A 16533-nucleotide genomic window follows, 5' to 3' on the forward strand; every position below is an offset into this window, starting at 1 on the left:
ATTTCTTCTTTTTTTTCCCTAAAGGTCCTTCTATGCTGTCTTTCTTGTTTCTTTTTTTATCTTTCTTATATCATAGCTGTATCTTCAACCTCAAAGATTTGGCTTGCTGCTCTTGCTCCTTTTGTTGATCTTTCCTGTTTACGTCCATCAAAGTTCCTCGTTTTCTTGTCCTCATTCCGTCCTTATTTGACAAGGGGATGTCTCGTAAGTTTGTATTCAGCAATGTGTGTGTGTGTGTGTGTGTGTGTGTGTGTGTGTGTGTGTGTGTGTGTGTGTGTGTGTGTGTGTGTGTGCGTGTGCGTGCGTGCGTGTGTCCCTGCATGTCTGTCTGTCTGTCTGTCTGGCTGGCTGGCTGACTGTCCGTCTTTCAGTCTGTCGGTCTGACCATGCGCTTGTACACTCTTCATCTTCTTTCTTGCAATTCCCTTACATATTTAACCTCTGTCTTTTCATCGTTCGTCAATTTTCCTCTTTCCTGTCCTTTTTCTTGCCCTCTTCCTGTTTCTTAATGCAGTTGCAAAACCTCGTTAACTCATAGTCATGGGCGACGGCTGAAGAAGGAAGAAGGAAGAGAAGATAGAGCTGTTAGTGAGATCGATACTCGTTGTGTTGGCAGAAGGAGCGCGCCGCAATGAGCTTACCACTGCATAGACTGTCGGGCTACGGGAAGGTCAGCAGTCACTGCTGTGGATACAGATGCGCCTCTCCCAGTTCTCCACTTGTTGGTAAGTATCATCACTTTTTCACTTTCTTAATATTTACTTTTTGTTGTTGGTATTATTGGTTTAGCTCCGGCCGTGCGATTTTTGAAAAAGTATCAACCGAAGCTTGGTGTTTGCCCTTTACTCTGATCACAGATATGTGTCTGTCGTGTATCTTGTAAAATATTCCTCATCTTTAGCGATCAACAGATCGAGGTCCTAATGAATGTTGGTATACCTTTTGTGTGTGTGTGTGTGGGTGTGGGTGTGGGTGCGTGCGTGTATGTGTGTTATTTCTTATATGTACCGAGCACGATGTCATAGTTACCGGATTTTATACCTAGAATTTACTTTTGAGTTAAAACAATAGCATTATAAATTAGAACATTACAGGTGTAACAGAGCACTTTGCCCACACGAGATTTTTTATTGTAGCCTAACTTTCCTGCTCAATTGAAAATACGACGTAACAAGCTTCCGGATACGACAACGCATCACCGGCGAGTGGGCTGTTGGAGGGAAGACGTGTCTGACAGTATTGATGTGTTCTTTGGTATGTTTCTCTTTAAAGCCGCTTCCTCACTCAGAGTAAGTGTACATGATGAGTCACAGTTCTGAAATTGAAAACTAAGAGTATGTTAAGAGTGGGTTTTGAAGTATCCGACGCGCAGGATAAAACTGTGTTGTGAAGCGTGCACAGCTGAATAAATCATCCCGAGGGTAGGTCGGTCCGTTCGATCATCGTACCTATTCAGGCTATTGTTTTGTAATATTGCATATAGTACGCGGTTTCGTCGCATGATATACGAGAAGTCGATATCTTGCAACAAATTTCAGTGTTCAAATACGTGGCAGTTCGACGGTTTATACCGTTCGTACTCTTTCGGCAAGACAGAAGCATACGCGTCAGCACTGTTTTCAAGAACCTAAAATGACAACAGTGTCACTTTCGGATTTTTTCCCCTGGCAATAAAACCTTTGAGCAAATGAAGGTACCAGGCTTGTGATTCTTGGTATATATGGAAGGACGCACTCAGCAAATTGAAATAAAGCTATAGACGGATATGTGGTGATTTACTTGGCCGTTTTCACAGAAACAAAGGCTTCTCTAATGAATTTTCAGACGTTCTCATGTCATAGATCTGTAAAATTGTGTCTCATTTTAATCTTTATTTGATGGAAAGAACTGTACGGATATGTTCTACAAGGTTTGCGTGTTGGTTTAAAATTACGTTTTTCTGTGGATGTACATTGTACCTCGGGAAGCTTGCATGTTCAAGACTAGGATCATTTTGTCACTGTTAATTGTCATGACTGGGCTTTCTGGAAATGATTTGTTTTGTGCAAAAGAACTGCCTGCGGTGCATGTTTTGTGTGTGGTGTCTCTATTGAATTCTCATTGAAAAGTATAGTTGTCTTTTTTACAGAGATCATGATTTTTTTTTTATTTTTTTTTTTCGTCTTGACACTTGTTCCCTTATCCCGTTGTGCTCTCACACCGCCCCGTCCCTGCACTCTGCTCCAACCACCTATCAATTTCGTTCCGCTGCCACACTTGTCGATTTTACAGACGCTCCAGGGGGGGATGTCGGGCCGCTGCGGTAGGCTACCCTCGGAAGATGACACTGCACTTCTGCTGAGTCACTTCGATGGTGTTCAGTAGTGGGTCTGTCCCGAGCTAACGGACGCAGCCCACTACCTACTATGCCCCCTACAAACGATATAGACTTTAAGTCGCGGAGCCAGACTGAGTGAGCGTCCCCTCCAGAGAGCAGACCGCCACCACGTCCCTCCGTCGACCCCCCAGAACGTCACACGTTGAAGACTGACAGCAGAACTACTATTCAGGGAAGGATCGAACAGGAACACTGAGACCAAGGTCACCATGAGTGCTCCGGGCATGAAGGGCCACAAGAGCAAGGACAATTTATATTTTGGATCTTCTTCTTCTTCTTCTTCGTCGTTCGCTATATTTTGGATGATTAATGAGATGAGGATGATTATAATGATGCTTTGGATTTCAAATTTGGTTTTTGAGACTACATGACAGGGCAGCACTCTACGCTTATACAGAGATCATGATTTGGAAAGGGAAAGTAGCCTTACATTGTTTAGGTATTTGACAGGCATGATGCACTTTGTGGCAACTCTCTTGCCTTTGGTAAATTATCTCCTTACCCTTCTATTCTTAACAACATAGAGTTGGGTTCACCGGAGAAGAAACGCCGGATTTTCTAGCCTAACGGTTCTAATTTTTGTCACACAGATGCTCTGACCATCGACTTCTTCAACGGCAACTACTATCCGCTGCCCAAGAAGCCGCGCGCCGCAACCGCCGCCACGGACTCCTACCTTAACTACCTGCGTATGTCCTGCGAGGACGTGGATTGCACGGCGTGCAGGGCCTACCGCCTTGGACTCGACTTCCAGGGCGTCTCCTCCTGCCCCTCCTTGCAGCTGAAGCTGGGACCTCATGAGATTCCGGGATCGTTGAGCTACGGAGGCTTTCACAGTGTGGTTACGGCGTTGAATTACAACTTCAACTCGCAGCAGGCTGGTTACGGTAGGCCCCAGCCTGGGTATAACAACAACTCCCAGTCTGGGCATACTGATATCCAAGGGGAAGGGAAAGGAGTGGTGTATTCTCAACCTGCTACGACAACTTATTCGACGAACAGCCATCCTGACCCTGAGACGAGCGGGATTTCAGCTCCTCACAACACGAGCTTCAACAACAGCACTGTTGCAGGCCCCAGAGCGTCTCCGGCGGTGCCTTCTCATACGATGATGACCTCCTCGTCCTACTGTTCCTCCTCCGCTGCCTTCCATCGCCGCCTGGACTTCCAGAGGAGATCCAGCCGTTGGACGAGCGGCACGACTGACAGCCACGCGTCCACCAGCTTCGAGAGCTACGCCTCCAGCACGGACCACTCCTACCGACATCCTCCTCCGCCCCATCGTGCTCATCCTCCAGACCCCCAAACCAGAGGGCAAGAGTCTGAGCACTACAACTCAAGCGACCAGTGTTCGCCGGCTGGGTTCAGAAGGATGAGCTTCTTGGCAGCCGTGGATAAGTCCAAGGGCAAGGAGCCGGACTGGACCAGGCGACCTAGCTACCGCGCCGCAATCGACCCTCGCTACCTGTCAGGAGAAAACTCAACGAACGACCACACTCAGAATTCTAACGGCACCGGACAACAACATCCTGATGGTGGCTACGGCGGTGGAGTGTCGAGTTCTACCCTCAGTGGTGACGGTAGGCCTGAGAATAAAACCGTGACGTTCCGCTTACAGGATACGAGCCATGGTTCGATGGATTCCAGGGGTTCCTTCATTTCGACCTCAAGCTTTTCGTCATCGTCCGAATCAGACAACAGCGGTTGGGGGCTATCCGTACACTCCGCGAGGTGAGCTAGCTAAAACGTAGATTGGTAATGTGAAAATTATTGAAAATACATGATTTGAGATACATTATAGAGTACACATGCAGTTACATAGTGCGTCTAAGAAAATACTAACAGACACAAATCTTCTACGACTCACAGACAACCCGTCCCCTCACACATGCACGCACACATACACACTTGGGGTTACATCGACGAACGCACAACAACACACCCAAGTTCCAACTGAAAGAGTCCCAAAATGGATGTGAACGAATCTTTGAAGCAGTAACGCAAATACACATGTACATATTTTTCTTGCACAGTGGAAAGCTGACTGCGATGGGCATTTTTTTGCTTTGTTGATAATCGTTATTCTTTCTGGCGTTGGAAGATTTTTTCCACATAGCGGTTGCTTCCTTATTATAAATCTTTGTTTCTGAGCATTTCACCTCACATGATATGTTGTTTGTTATGAATAAAGAGGAGGTCAGAGAGAGAGAACCAGTGTATATGGCGTCTCATGTTTTGTTTTCTTATCATTTTTTTCCAATTTGTTGTTAGTTATTAGTTAGGAATACAGAGGAGTCCCCGGCGGAACCAGAAAAGGGACGCTGGGAGATCTGCTCCGCAAAGCTGTTTCTTTGGAGAATTCTTTTTCTGAGCATGTTTTTGTTTTCGGAGCATTTTCTATCGCCGTTGTTTCTTATCTACACAGAGGAGCGGGAGGGAACCAGCCGAGAAAGCTGTCCATTCTAATGGAGGAGGAGAACGGAGAGGATTTGCTGAAGACTCCAGAAAGACGGATTCCAATGTCTCCTTCCTCCCGTACCGCTACTCCAACACACCAGCATGCAGACTTTGATGGGTATGTCCTTGGCATTTCGTAGTGCAGTGGTGCCTGCGATGAAAGAACGGCCTTGGGGCCATCAAAAAGCGTCCTTACATCGGAGGTGTCCTCTCATTGCAGGTTTATTTGGGTAAAGTTATGAGACAAAAAGATACCAGAAGTTACCCTCTCGTGGTTTTTTGAGTCACTTGAGAAAAAGTGACTCTATGTAATCGGTCAGTGTTAGTCTGTCCGGCCGGCCGTCCGTAGACACCACCTTAACGTTGGACTTTTCTCGGAAACTATCAAAGCGATCGGGCTCATATTTTGTTTAGTCGTGACCTCCAATGACCTCTACACTTTAACGATGGTTTCGTTGACCTTTGACCTTTTTCAAGGTCACAGGTCAGCGTCAAAGGAAAAATTAGACATTTTATATCTTTGACAAAGTTCATCGGATGTGATTGAAACTTTGTAGGATTATTCTTTACATCAAAGTATTTACATCTGTAGCCTTTTACGAACGTTATCAGAAAAACAAGGGAGATAACTAGCCTTTTCTGTTCGGCAACACACAACTTAACGTTGGGCTTTTCTCGGAAACTATAAAAGTGACCGGGCTCAAATTTTATGTGAACGTGACTCATTGTGTTGTGAATAGCAATTTCTTCCTGTCCATCTGATGCCTCATATAATATTCAGAACTGCGAAAGTGACTCGATCGAGCGTTTGCTCTTCTTGTTTTCTGAGGTTGGAAGGAAATAATGCAAAGATACCGCAGAATGACACTCAGTCAAACATGCGGCCACATTTTCAGACGACAATGAACGGTTTTGAGATACAGGCAAGTTTATAGACTTCTCTCTTCACTTCTCGTCTGCCCGCCTTTGTGTAATTTGCCTGTAAGCAACTTGCGGAAGCCATGGACATGAATTGTTTTTCCGTGCCCGAAATTGCCTATATCCTGGGTGCTTTGCATTAATACAGAAGCTGGCTTAACTACTGGTTGTCCTCTCTTACCTTGGTTCCGTATTCCGTGGCTGTCCCATATAAGAAGGTAAAGGTATGCAGCGCTTAAGACTTTGCTGATGACTGCGTCAAACCGACACATGCGCTTCTGTAAACTGAGAAGATATAGATTTTTGAGCAAGATTTTTTCGAGTCATAAATGAGCATCAGAAACGACGTGTTAGTGTATCCCTTTGATTTGCCCGTCGTCAGCGAAATAAACGGCAGGCCCAATTGTGTGGCAGCTGGTGCAGCCATCAGGAATATGACTGTATGTGTACGTTTTTCTGGCGACCATCCGAGTCTCGAACAGAATGATCTACGGGTAGTGATGGTGCCTGTGGATGTTAGTGCTTGTTTATGGTGCAGCGGGGGAACCTTGAATGAACTCGGATGTACTATGTTCAGGCTATTTTGGGACCACCCAGTGTTAGAGGATGAGCATCAACTGCGAATGTATAGATACTGCATGATTATTGCATTTACGTTTTTTGTCCGTCGGCCTGTCTGTGTGTCTTCTAGCGTTTTAGTATTATGTTGATATCAGTGCCTGTCTGTCTGTCTTTTTGTACTGGCATCGGTTGGTCACAGTGTTTGAGCGGCGAGCACGACTCGAGTGTACTTGACGTGCGTGCGTGCCTGCCGTGCAAGTGTATGTGTGTGTCTGTGTGTGTCTGCGTTCTCTTTCATTTTAGTTTCAATCTGTCGAGACCAAAACATTATTTCAAAGGCTATTCAGTTGCTCCAGCAACAGTTATAAATATGCATGAATTCGGTGAATAGCCGCTTCGAAACTATTTAAGCAGGTAAAGGTCTTCAAATCATATTGCACATGATTATATGACGCCGCGTGTACATCAGCATTAACAGAAACAAGATTTACAATAGTCAAAGACTTGAAAGCTGTTTCCAGTTTCAACCTTTGTGTGAAGAATGATTAATGACGCGGGCCCGGGAACGACAGTATTGGTACGAGATGACGAAGCGTAAAATGAATAACTTCTCTAGGAGTTGTCCTTCTAGTGTTAACCTGTGTCTGTTTCATTTGAAAACATATCTGATTAATATTTCCATATCTCTAGGACTTGTGAATTCGAATTTAATGAGAGCGAGAAAGTATTAACAGACATTTTTGTTTTTAACATAAATTACCATTTTCTGTACATCTAAAAGCCCCAGGATCGCTTCTCGCGATTGGTGCAAATCCGTGGAGAAAAGTGTGCACTACATCTGTGATATTCGTAAGGTGGAGTTATACTTTCCTCATTGAAAAATAAAACAAACTAAAAAACTTCTGTTGGGTTCTTTTGTGGCTCACAAAATCTTCGCCATTCCTTTCAGAAGAAAAAACACACATTAAAATTCCATGTCGGTATGATCTATGAAAAAACTTGAGTACGAACAGTTCTTGTTATTTGTGCTGATGATAGGTGCACGTGCAGATAATGGTTTCACCCGTGTTCGGTGGCGTAACGATGTCGATGCTTGTTTGTTGCAGCATTTCAGAGAGAAGTGGAAACACCCCGTCGGCTTCAGACGGCGCTCAGGTAAGGCATCTCACTCTCTCATTTTAACGTTTCTTCAGTCTAAATAAGGGTATTGATATCTATCCGCAATGAAAAGAAAACATAACACACACACACACGCACGCGCGGACACACGCGCGGACACACGCACACACACACACACACAAACACACACACAAACACACACACACACACACACACACACACACACACACACACACACACACACACACAGTGACAAGCACTCTCTCTCTCTCAGACTCTCTATCTCCGTTCTCTTTTTCCTGTCTGTCTGTCTGTCTGTCTGTCTTTCTTGTCTGTCTGCTTTTCAGTCTACCCAACCGTCTTTTTTGCCGGCCCAATTGTTGCGTGTTTATTGTATACGTTAGGTTTTGAAGAGGTGGTTAGCTTTCTTTTACGTTTCTTTCACTGATAACAATAACGTATACTCAGACAAGAAACTGGATAGTCCTGTACCTAATCTTATGTCAACTGACAGAAAGCAAGTTAACAGAACTTTAATCGTTCATGCACTTGAGACTACAGAGATCCACTGGCACGATTGACCGTATGGTTTTAACATCAGTTCAAGTTGAAGAGACTTGACTGAAGTGCTCTGACGTTAAAAGCTCGACTGCACTGGTTAGATAACGGCCACTCGCTTTCACACATCACTTTTGTACGCTACCCTAAAATTAACATGCTCTGACACTCAGTCTAGGCTCTTGTATTCTCCCTTAATCAGTTCAAGGTGTAGCAAAATCTCACAGCAGGCACCCCCCCCCCCCCCCAAAAAAAAAAAAAAAAAAAAAAAACCACCCAACAACAACAACAAAGAACACACACACACAAACACACTCACAACGCAACAGAAAACATTGATGGTTTGTGTGTGTGTGTGTGTGTGTGTGTGTGTGTGTGTGTGTGTGTGTGTGTGTGTGTGTGTGTGTGTGTGTGTGTGTGACTGTTTCGGTATGGCTACTCCGGACCGTCACAGCTGGGGCAAAAACGAAAACAGATGGTTGGATCTTTGAGACACAACAAGTTACTGTACCGGGTTCACATTTGCTCAATTTCACGGATACAGTGGTAACAAAGTCAAGGAGATTGGATATTTGAGTGAATCTGTTGCGGATACCAGATCAGCAGAGCCTGGTTCAGAACTAGAGTAGCCCGCAGTTTAAGATAATACAATATGATCCCAACGTGAACGAGTCACGTCAGCTTTGTTGATATTTTGTGCTGGGTACAGAAAACATCCGCATGAGCTGGTAGCGGTCATGTTCTGATTGGCACTTCCTTTGCCAAGTTTTCCTCGTTACATAAGAATTATTGGCTAGATGATGAGCAGGCGAACGTAGGCGTTCTGTCGGCGTCGTGACGTTTAACTCATTAAACGTGAGTTGCACCTTCTAAATAAAACTTCAGAACCGAAGAAGCGTCTCGCGGCGGAGCCCTTCTTGTCTCTCTCGGAGGAAGATGAATCGAGCTGCACAGCCCCTTTTCGCTATCGTCCCTTCACCAGTCTCTATGTCTAATCAGCAAGATGCTTTGCGTCGAGCGAACCCGCCGCTGTGTATCGGTAGGCATGGGGGTCACTCATGTGTTGGCAAAAGATAAGTAAAGGGGGATTCCCTGTTGGCAGCTTTGCTGTGAAACTGGAGCCACAAACGGAGTTTTGAAATGCGTTTTGCACGTGCGTTTCATTTTCAGTGTTGAGTCTCTTAGCCTTGATACTGAGGTCACTGTCCTATGTAGACTGGAAGAAACGGAGCCCTTGGAGTTTTGATGAACTGGATTTTTCAGTAAGGTGCACTTTTTAGGACTTTGACCTTCCGTGGCCGTACCCTATGCAATGCGTTCACACGGTTTTTCATGAGGAATCGGGAGAAGTAAGCCAGACGAATTCCAGTGAACTGGTTGGTTCATTTCATCCGTTTACAAGGCGATACACAGCTTGTTTTTGTTCGGAAAACTCGAGACGTGAGCATTTTGTCCCCCAGTAAGGTGCACTTGTTGGAACCTTGTTCCTACATTATGCTGTGTTATTAGACTACAGGAGGTTTACCATGAACCGATTGATGGACAACCAGTGAACAGTAAAATTAGAGCCAACAAGACAGTTAATTTTAATGATGACTGCGATTATTTGGAGCCTGTGCCTCGACATGCTTTGGTGAACAAGGATGTCAGCTAATCAGAATCGAGTAAGTTCATTCGGCTTTTCCTATGTTTGCCTGCGTGTTTTGATATTGCTTTTGTGTGTTATTGCGGAAACCACTTTACCGGAAGATTTAATTTGACAGTTTTTGGTCTCACTGTTAAATCGTTCAGTTAGACTCGGATCTCAGCAGCCGTACCTTTTTCAACTTTCCTTAGATAAATTTTTATACATTATAATTTGACAATTTACCTGAATGTACCTGTGAACGAATATGAGGATTGTTCGGGTGAAAAAGCATCACACTATTAGATGGCTTAGAGGTTTACCTTCTTTTTTTAATTTTATTTCAGATTTAACATCTTTCTTCTGTTTGTATTGATTGATTGATTTATTTATTGATTCGGATTGATTGATTCGGATGGATTGATTGATTGATTTATCCAATCATTCATTCATACATGCATGCATTCTTTTATTTGTTCAGTGACTGAATGTGTGCTTCTGTTGTCTGGTGTAACACTTCGGGGATTTTCTTTATTCGACTTTTCTGTGTGTCAGCTCCTCCTCTTGGAGTGTGTTTTACACACTACCAATGCCGTGGCGGGTAAATCTTTGTAACTTTAGTTTTGTCTGATATTTCCCTTCCCCCCCAGCTAAATAATTTTGTCATCATTTTCACGAGTTTTCATTCACAAACACCTGGGATATAAATCTCATGTTTCCCATGCAATAAATCGAGGTGGTGAATGGGTTTGAGCTTTCAGGTGAAACGTGGATTGTCAAAGTAAAAGCCAATCAGGCTGATTGTTTGATGTGTGCAACCATCGCGGCATTGGATTTGTGTTTCCGAGGACAACGATTGTAAGCATTCACTCTCAAAGACCCAATCAATGTTGACAATTACCGCGGCGACTCATGGTCAATTTGCAACTTATCTCTGTAATCGCAAAATCCACAACGAAAAGTCATAAACACTTAAAAAGAAAAGAAATATGCTCAACACTTACTGAACTCACACGTATGATCGCAGCTCTGTACATTTTCAGACTGGAAGAAAAGCGTCAACAAGCTACGTTTGACGTCACATACAAGGTTGACGTGTTATCTCGAGCTACTGTGACGATGCTTTGTGGCCCGGATTTGGATTCTAAAAATTCGTCTCCCTGTGGGTTATTGTGAATTTTGTTGCACAACCAAAATGATGACAAAAACGATGTTTGGTGGCTTGTCGTCAGACGAGCATTTTGTTGTTGGTCCTCGGGGAGCATATCGCCTTTTGTCTCATATTTATCAACCGCGGCCTTTGGCCTTGGTCGATAAAGATGAAACAAAAGACAATATGGTCCCCTTGGACCAACAAAAAAGCTGGTCTGTCAACAAGCCACCAAACATCTTATAATGTTAGAGGCAACAGAATCAAAATGGAAATTCAAGTGCGACTGAATTAAGTAGTGAAGATTATTTTCACCCTCTGTAACCTCCAAATTTGAAAGGGATTAGGTCTATTTTCGGCTTTTGGGGTTATTTGATACGGATGGATTCTTTCTCCACTGCGTATCAGCTTACTGTTGCTGCCGCGTTTAAACGTTGTCCTTTGTCACTGTGTTCTTTAAACGACCTTCAAAAGAAAGGGCAATGTCTTCCAACGCTAGCTTTTCTGCATAACGCTGTTAGTTTTGGTGTTTACGGAAAGTTGAATTTCTGCACTGTATGCTAAGAGTGAGGGTTTTTCACTGAAAGATTGTAATCACAGTGTCGGATACTGACGGGTTCAGCACCTGCTGTGCAGCAAGGGTGGTCGTTATTACCAGCACTTGAGGTAATGGGGAAATGTTGCTGAATGATGACCTTTTCATATGAATAGATCCATCTAAGTTTCATTGGCTCGTAAGTTGTTTGAGATGTGTACTATGAAAAGAAACATTGCTTAGACACACAGACTGCTCGAGGGTGAAAGACGAATTATCGAACTCATATCAGTTGCGGTACCTTCTGTACTGAATGTTCGGATTAAAAAAATAACACAATTTGTCATGTCAGATGAATATATTTAAGTGTGTGCTTCAATGGGCCATTGTATGTGATACATTTGTTCACGTCGGAAAGCGGGTTTTCAGCGATCACAAGTTTTTGATTGAATGGACCGTTGCGTTTGGTTTATTTGTCAATTTCGATTAGCAGTCCTTGCGAAGTTGGAAGATGATACATACGATTTAATCGTCTGCTTGTATGGTCATTTTTGTGTTCAACCCACAAACTGTTAAATTTTAGGTTGGAACCTACGTATAGTATGGCAGACGCCTTGAAGTTTCAACCAGCCTAGAGGAGGCAGATGATACATGCAGTGATGCAATATTTTGCTGCGACGACCATTTAGCGAATTTGTTTCTCTTCAACGCCATATGAGTCTTAGCTTTAATATATGTAAATGCAAAGTGCTCATCTTTGACTCAGCCTCTCAGAAAATGGTTGCATCCAGAATTCACTCAACACTGTATCAAAAGTGTTCTAGACTAATGCTACGCTCTTGGCGTGACAATGGAATATCTTTGACTGTTTTTAGAACGTAAACTGGGTAGCCATCTGCAGTAACACGAAAACGCCGTTCTCTTACCTTATTACCTGGTTCAACTTTGTCACTTCGAACCCTGTTTTGGATGCCGTTTTCTGTACAAAAATAATAGCAAGATATTTCAGAAATTAAAAAACGTCCTAGGAGTGGAAATAAAAGACGCAGTTTTTAACAAACGCCTGATCATTGCGAATGTGTGAATTCATAGTACTTGTGCGCTCCGATGTGTAAACTGTAGAGTTTAAACTTTTGAGCTGAACCCGGCTTCACTTAAAGGCGCAGTTTAGGAGTCACAGCATTGCTGAAGCAACGATTTGTCTTTTTGACGCAGATAACGATATTTATAAACAGTCAAAAGCTTTACACAGCTATCTCACAGATGCCTTCACATACATTTAGTGTTGTCAGCCAAACGAACTTTATGCGGTTCGTCAGTTCGCATCTTCCGCCAAAATGTAATTAACATTTTCGGTGATCACGTTCTGGGCCTCAAGTTTCATTGGCTCGTACGTTGTTTGAGATGTGTTCAATTTGTTTGGCAGTTTTTGACTCCTTGTATGAAAGTCAATGAAACTTGTTATTTTTTCAAACGGATAGCTGCCCGAGACATGAGTGAAAGCTCTTGGGGATCCGTGCACCTGGGCGTGACAAGTTCAGTAACTTTAATTCTGAGCGGCGAATAGACTCCTTTGAAGCAGTGATCGAGAGTAACTCGCGTCGTTTCAGATCGTTACATGCTGCGGGAACTTAATAGTTTTACTGATTAGCCTGCGTATAGGCTGCGTCCTTTACACTAATACTCCTAACGATTAACACTTGGAGATGTTGGTAGCGGCCGTAAAGACACAGAGACAGTCTTTGCTGAAAGCTCTTCGACTTCGGAACGCCTCTGTATTGTGAAGAATTGGGTCTCGCAGCTTCTACTGCTCTAGGAGCTTTATTCTTTCTTTCACATGCACGTTCTTTCTTTCTTTGATTTGTCGGCTTTCTGAGTTGTATTCCTCATTTTAGTAGTCATTTCTTTTTTATCTTTCGTGACCAATAATCATATTTCATTTATGTATCGGTGATCGTATCCGTCTCGTGTGAGATACAAGATTACTGTTAATCCTTTATCGTTCATGTGCAACAACTGCAGGCCCAAAGAGACCAGTTCAATGTTTAAGTGTGTTACCTCTAAGGAGACAACATAACTATGAAGCCATGCTTCTGTTGTGTACTTTTAAGCACAAGAGTCCCCAATCTGTGTTTCACATTATCCTGCTAAATTCGATCGCAAAATGTCATGCAGAGTTGGAAGCAGATGATCAGAGGGACGGAGAAGGCCAAGAGTGCCACAGCCATTAGTTAGGGGCCAAAATCAAACATACATAGACAAAAAAAAAGAAGATGTTTTCTCTGGTAAACAGCCCCGGCTTCCGACCGCGCACAGGGCAATATTACGGGTGTTTGAGAGACTTTATTACTGTAACGTACCTGACACACACCTCTGATAAACTGCTGTTGGAAACGGACCAGCAGCATTTCCCCCTCCAAGTCTGTTTTCCATTACCTCTGCTGTAATACGTTGTAGGCAAGTCCTACCTGTGCTTTGGAAAACTCGATTTGCTATCGCGGAAACTGCATTAGCTTAAGCGAAAACTGTTTATATGTAATGAAAACTGTGTCAGGTGTAACACACAAGAAACCTCTTGAAAGCTTCGTAAACATATTTTCAGTTCAGTGTTTCTTTGAAACAAATGCAGCTCAGGGTTTCAACAAAAAAGAGAGAGGAGGTCATGTTATAATGGAAGTAGGCCGGCCACGGCAGAGCTTTTCAAGATACACAATTCGAATCAGAAGTGCTTTTTGAGTCACTTGAGAAAAAGTGACTCTATGTAATCGGTCAGTGTTAGTCTGTCCGGCCGGCCGTCCGGCCGGCCGTCCGTAGACACCACCTTAACGTTGGACTTTTCTCGGAAACTATCAAAGCGATCGGGCTCATATTTTGTTTAGTCGTGACCTCCAATGACCTCTACACTTTAACGATGGTTTCGTTGACCTTTGACCTTTTTCAAGGTCACAGGTCAGCGTCAAAGGAAAAATTAGACATTTTATATCTTTGACAAAGTTCATCGGATGTGATTGAAACTTTGTAGGATTATTCTTTACATCAAAGTATTTACATCTGTAGCCTTTTACGAACGTTATCAGAAAAACAAGGGAGATAACTAGCCTTTTCTGTTCGGCAACACACAACTTAACGTTGGGCTTTTCTCGGAAACTATAAAAGTGACCGGGCTCAAATTTTATGTGAACGTGACTCATTGTGTTGTGAATAGCAATTTCTTCCTGTCCATCTGATGCCTCATATAATATTCAGAACTGCGAAAGTGACTCGATCGAGCGTTTGCTCTTCTTGTTAATGATTTATTTCAACAGAGTGTCAAAATATTTTAATTCTGTATCACGATCGATTAATTGATTTTGTCCTCTTGCTTGTCTGTCACGTCTGCTCGGCCTGCCTGGTAAAAGTGTGGAACCGTATCTTCCTTTATATACTGGCTGTTAAATCTGAATCTGCATTGAATAACTAGCAGTGGGATCATGTCATGATGTTTGAAGTGCGGTCGGTTTAAGTAAGACTGTGGGCAGGCGCAAACGGCTCGTGTCGTTTATCCAATGTCGCTCCAACGAGTAGGAAATCAAGTCGCTGACTCCACAGGAAGGAGCTAGGCTGTTGATGAATCGTAATTGCTAAAGTTCAACCTTACCCGTAATTGTTAGTCGGGGTCCAGATGCTTGTAGGATATATAATAACTAGATGAATACCCGCTTCGCCGGGTACGGCTTCGCCGGGAAGAAGTCGAGCCAAATACACCGCACGAAGGAAGGGAGATAAACGCGCAAAACACTGGAGAAGAGTAAAAATAGTATAACGGGAATATGGATTGAGCGTTGTCGACAGTGACCTTCTAAAAATAGAAACGGGAATATGGATTGACGCCACACGAAGGAAGGGAGATAAACGCTGAAAACACTGGAGAAGATAAGGAAGAGTTACTGGGAATGGATCCAGAGAAAAACCAAAATCGGTTCAGCGCTGCGCGCTGAGAGCACGTGTTGAAATATCTCATCGAGCAGGTTGTGTCCGGGGTGCAGCTGAATATGGCCACCAAATTTGAAACAGATCCATCGAGAACCTTGGGCGTGCATCGCGGACACACACACACACACACACACACACACACACACACACACACACACACACACACACACACACACACACACACACACACACACACACACACACACACACACAGACACAAGTCGTATATATATATATATATATAGACTAGAGGAATACCCGGCTTCGCCGGGGTGAATCGCGAGACAGAGACAGACAGCGTGGCGGTTCACCACAATCACCTTTGAAGGCGAAGTCCTCTCAAACGGGATTGAGAATTTTTAGAGCTTATTTCTAAGCCCTATATTATCTGTTATGGCTTCTCAAATGCCAGAACATACAGACAGACAAAAGCCGCCAGACCCCATCACAAACAGAACTCTACAATCCACAGGTGTTGCCTCCACACATACACACACACACACACACACACACACACACACACACACACACACACACACACACACACACACACACACACACACACACACACACACACAGACACAGAAGCCGTATATATCTATCTATATATATATATAAATATATAGAGATAGATGACAGTGGATTTTTCGATAAATAGATTCGACCTTTGCACTTTTACAGTGAGGACAACTTACGGGTACATGCAAGGAAAGACCGCAACTTCTAAGGCGAACAACAGTTACTCTGCAGAGTCTGCTGTGAAGGGCGACGGTAGTCTCCCTGTCACACTCGACCCCCTTTGAATGAACTTTGTCCCCAAAGTTCCAAACTATGGACCCGCCAAGCTTAGGTCCCTCCCAGGAATGGGAACAGCACGAAAATGATTCAGTGGCCTGAACATTTCATGTCGAGTCCCATCGCAGTCGACGATACCAAATGTAACCGAGTGCCGAAACACCACAATCACCTTTGAAGGCAAAGTCCACTCAAACGGGATTGAGAATAAATGTTATGGCTTTTCGAAGGAAGGCCTGAACATACAGATACACCAAAGCCGCCAGACCAAATCACAAACAGAACTCTACAACCCACAGGTGTTGCCCACACACACACACACAAACACACACACACACACACACACACACACACAGAGAAACCGTATATATATATGTATAGAGATAGATGACAGTGTATTTTTCGCGTGGCTATAAAATTGATTCGACCTTTTCACTGTTACACTAAGGACAACTTACGGGTGCAAT

The 16533-nt window shown here is 43.6% G+C and overlaps 1 protein-coding gene across 3 annotated transcripts in view; it reads left to right on the forward strand.

The window, feature by feature from the left end:
- LOC138962353 (uncharacterized) overlaps positions 1-16533 on the forward strand; it is a 196312-nt gene that overhangs the window by 88265 nt on the left and 91514 nt on the right. For all 3 annotated transcript variants that reach the window (XM_070334138.1, XM_070334139.1, XM_070334140.1), the window contains exons 22-25: positions 617-725; positions 2968-4108; positions 4803-4952; positions 7420-7468. In XM_070334138.1, the coding sequence (XP_070190239.1) occupies positions 617-725; positions 2968-4108; positions 4803-4952; positions 7420-7468 (1449 nt within the window). The remainder of the gene's footprint in view (positions 1-616; positions 726-2967; positions 4109-4802; positions 4953-7419; positions 7469-16533) is intronic.

Source organism: Littorina saxatilis, linkage group LG3 (genome assembly GCF_037325665.1).
Source record: "Littorina saxatilis isolate snail1 linkage group LG3, US_GU_Lsax_2.0, whole genome shotgun sequence".
Classification (NCBI taxonomy): Eukaryota; Metazoa; Mollusca; class Gastropoda; order Littorinimorpha; family Littorinidae; genus Littorina; species Littorina saxatilis.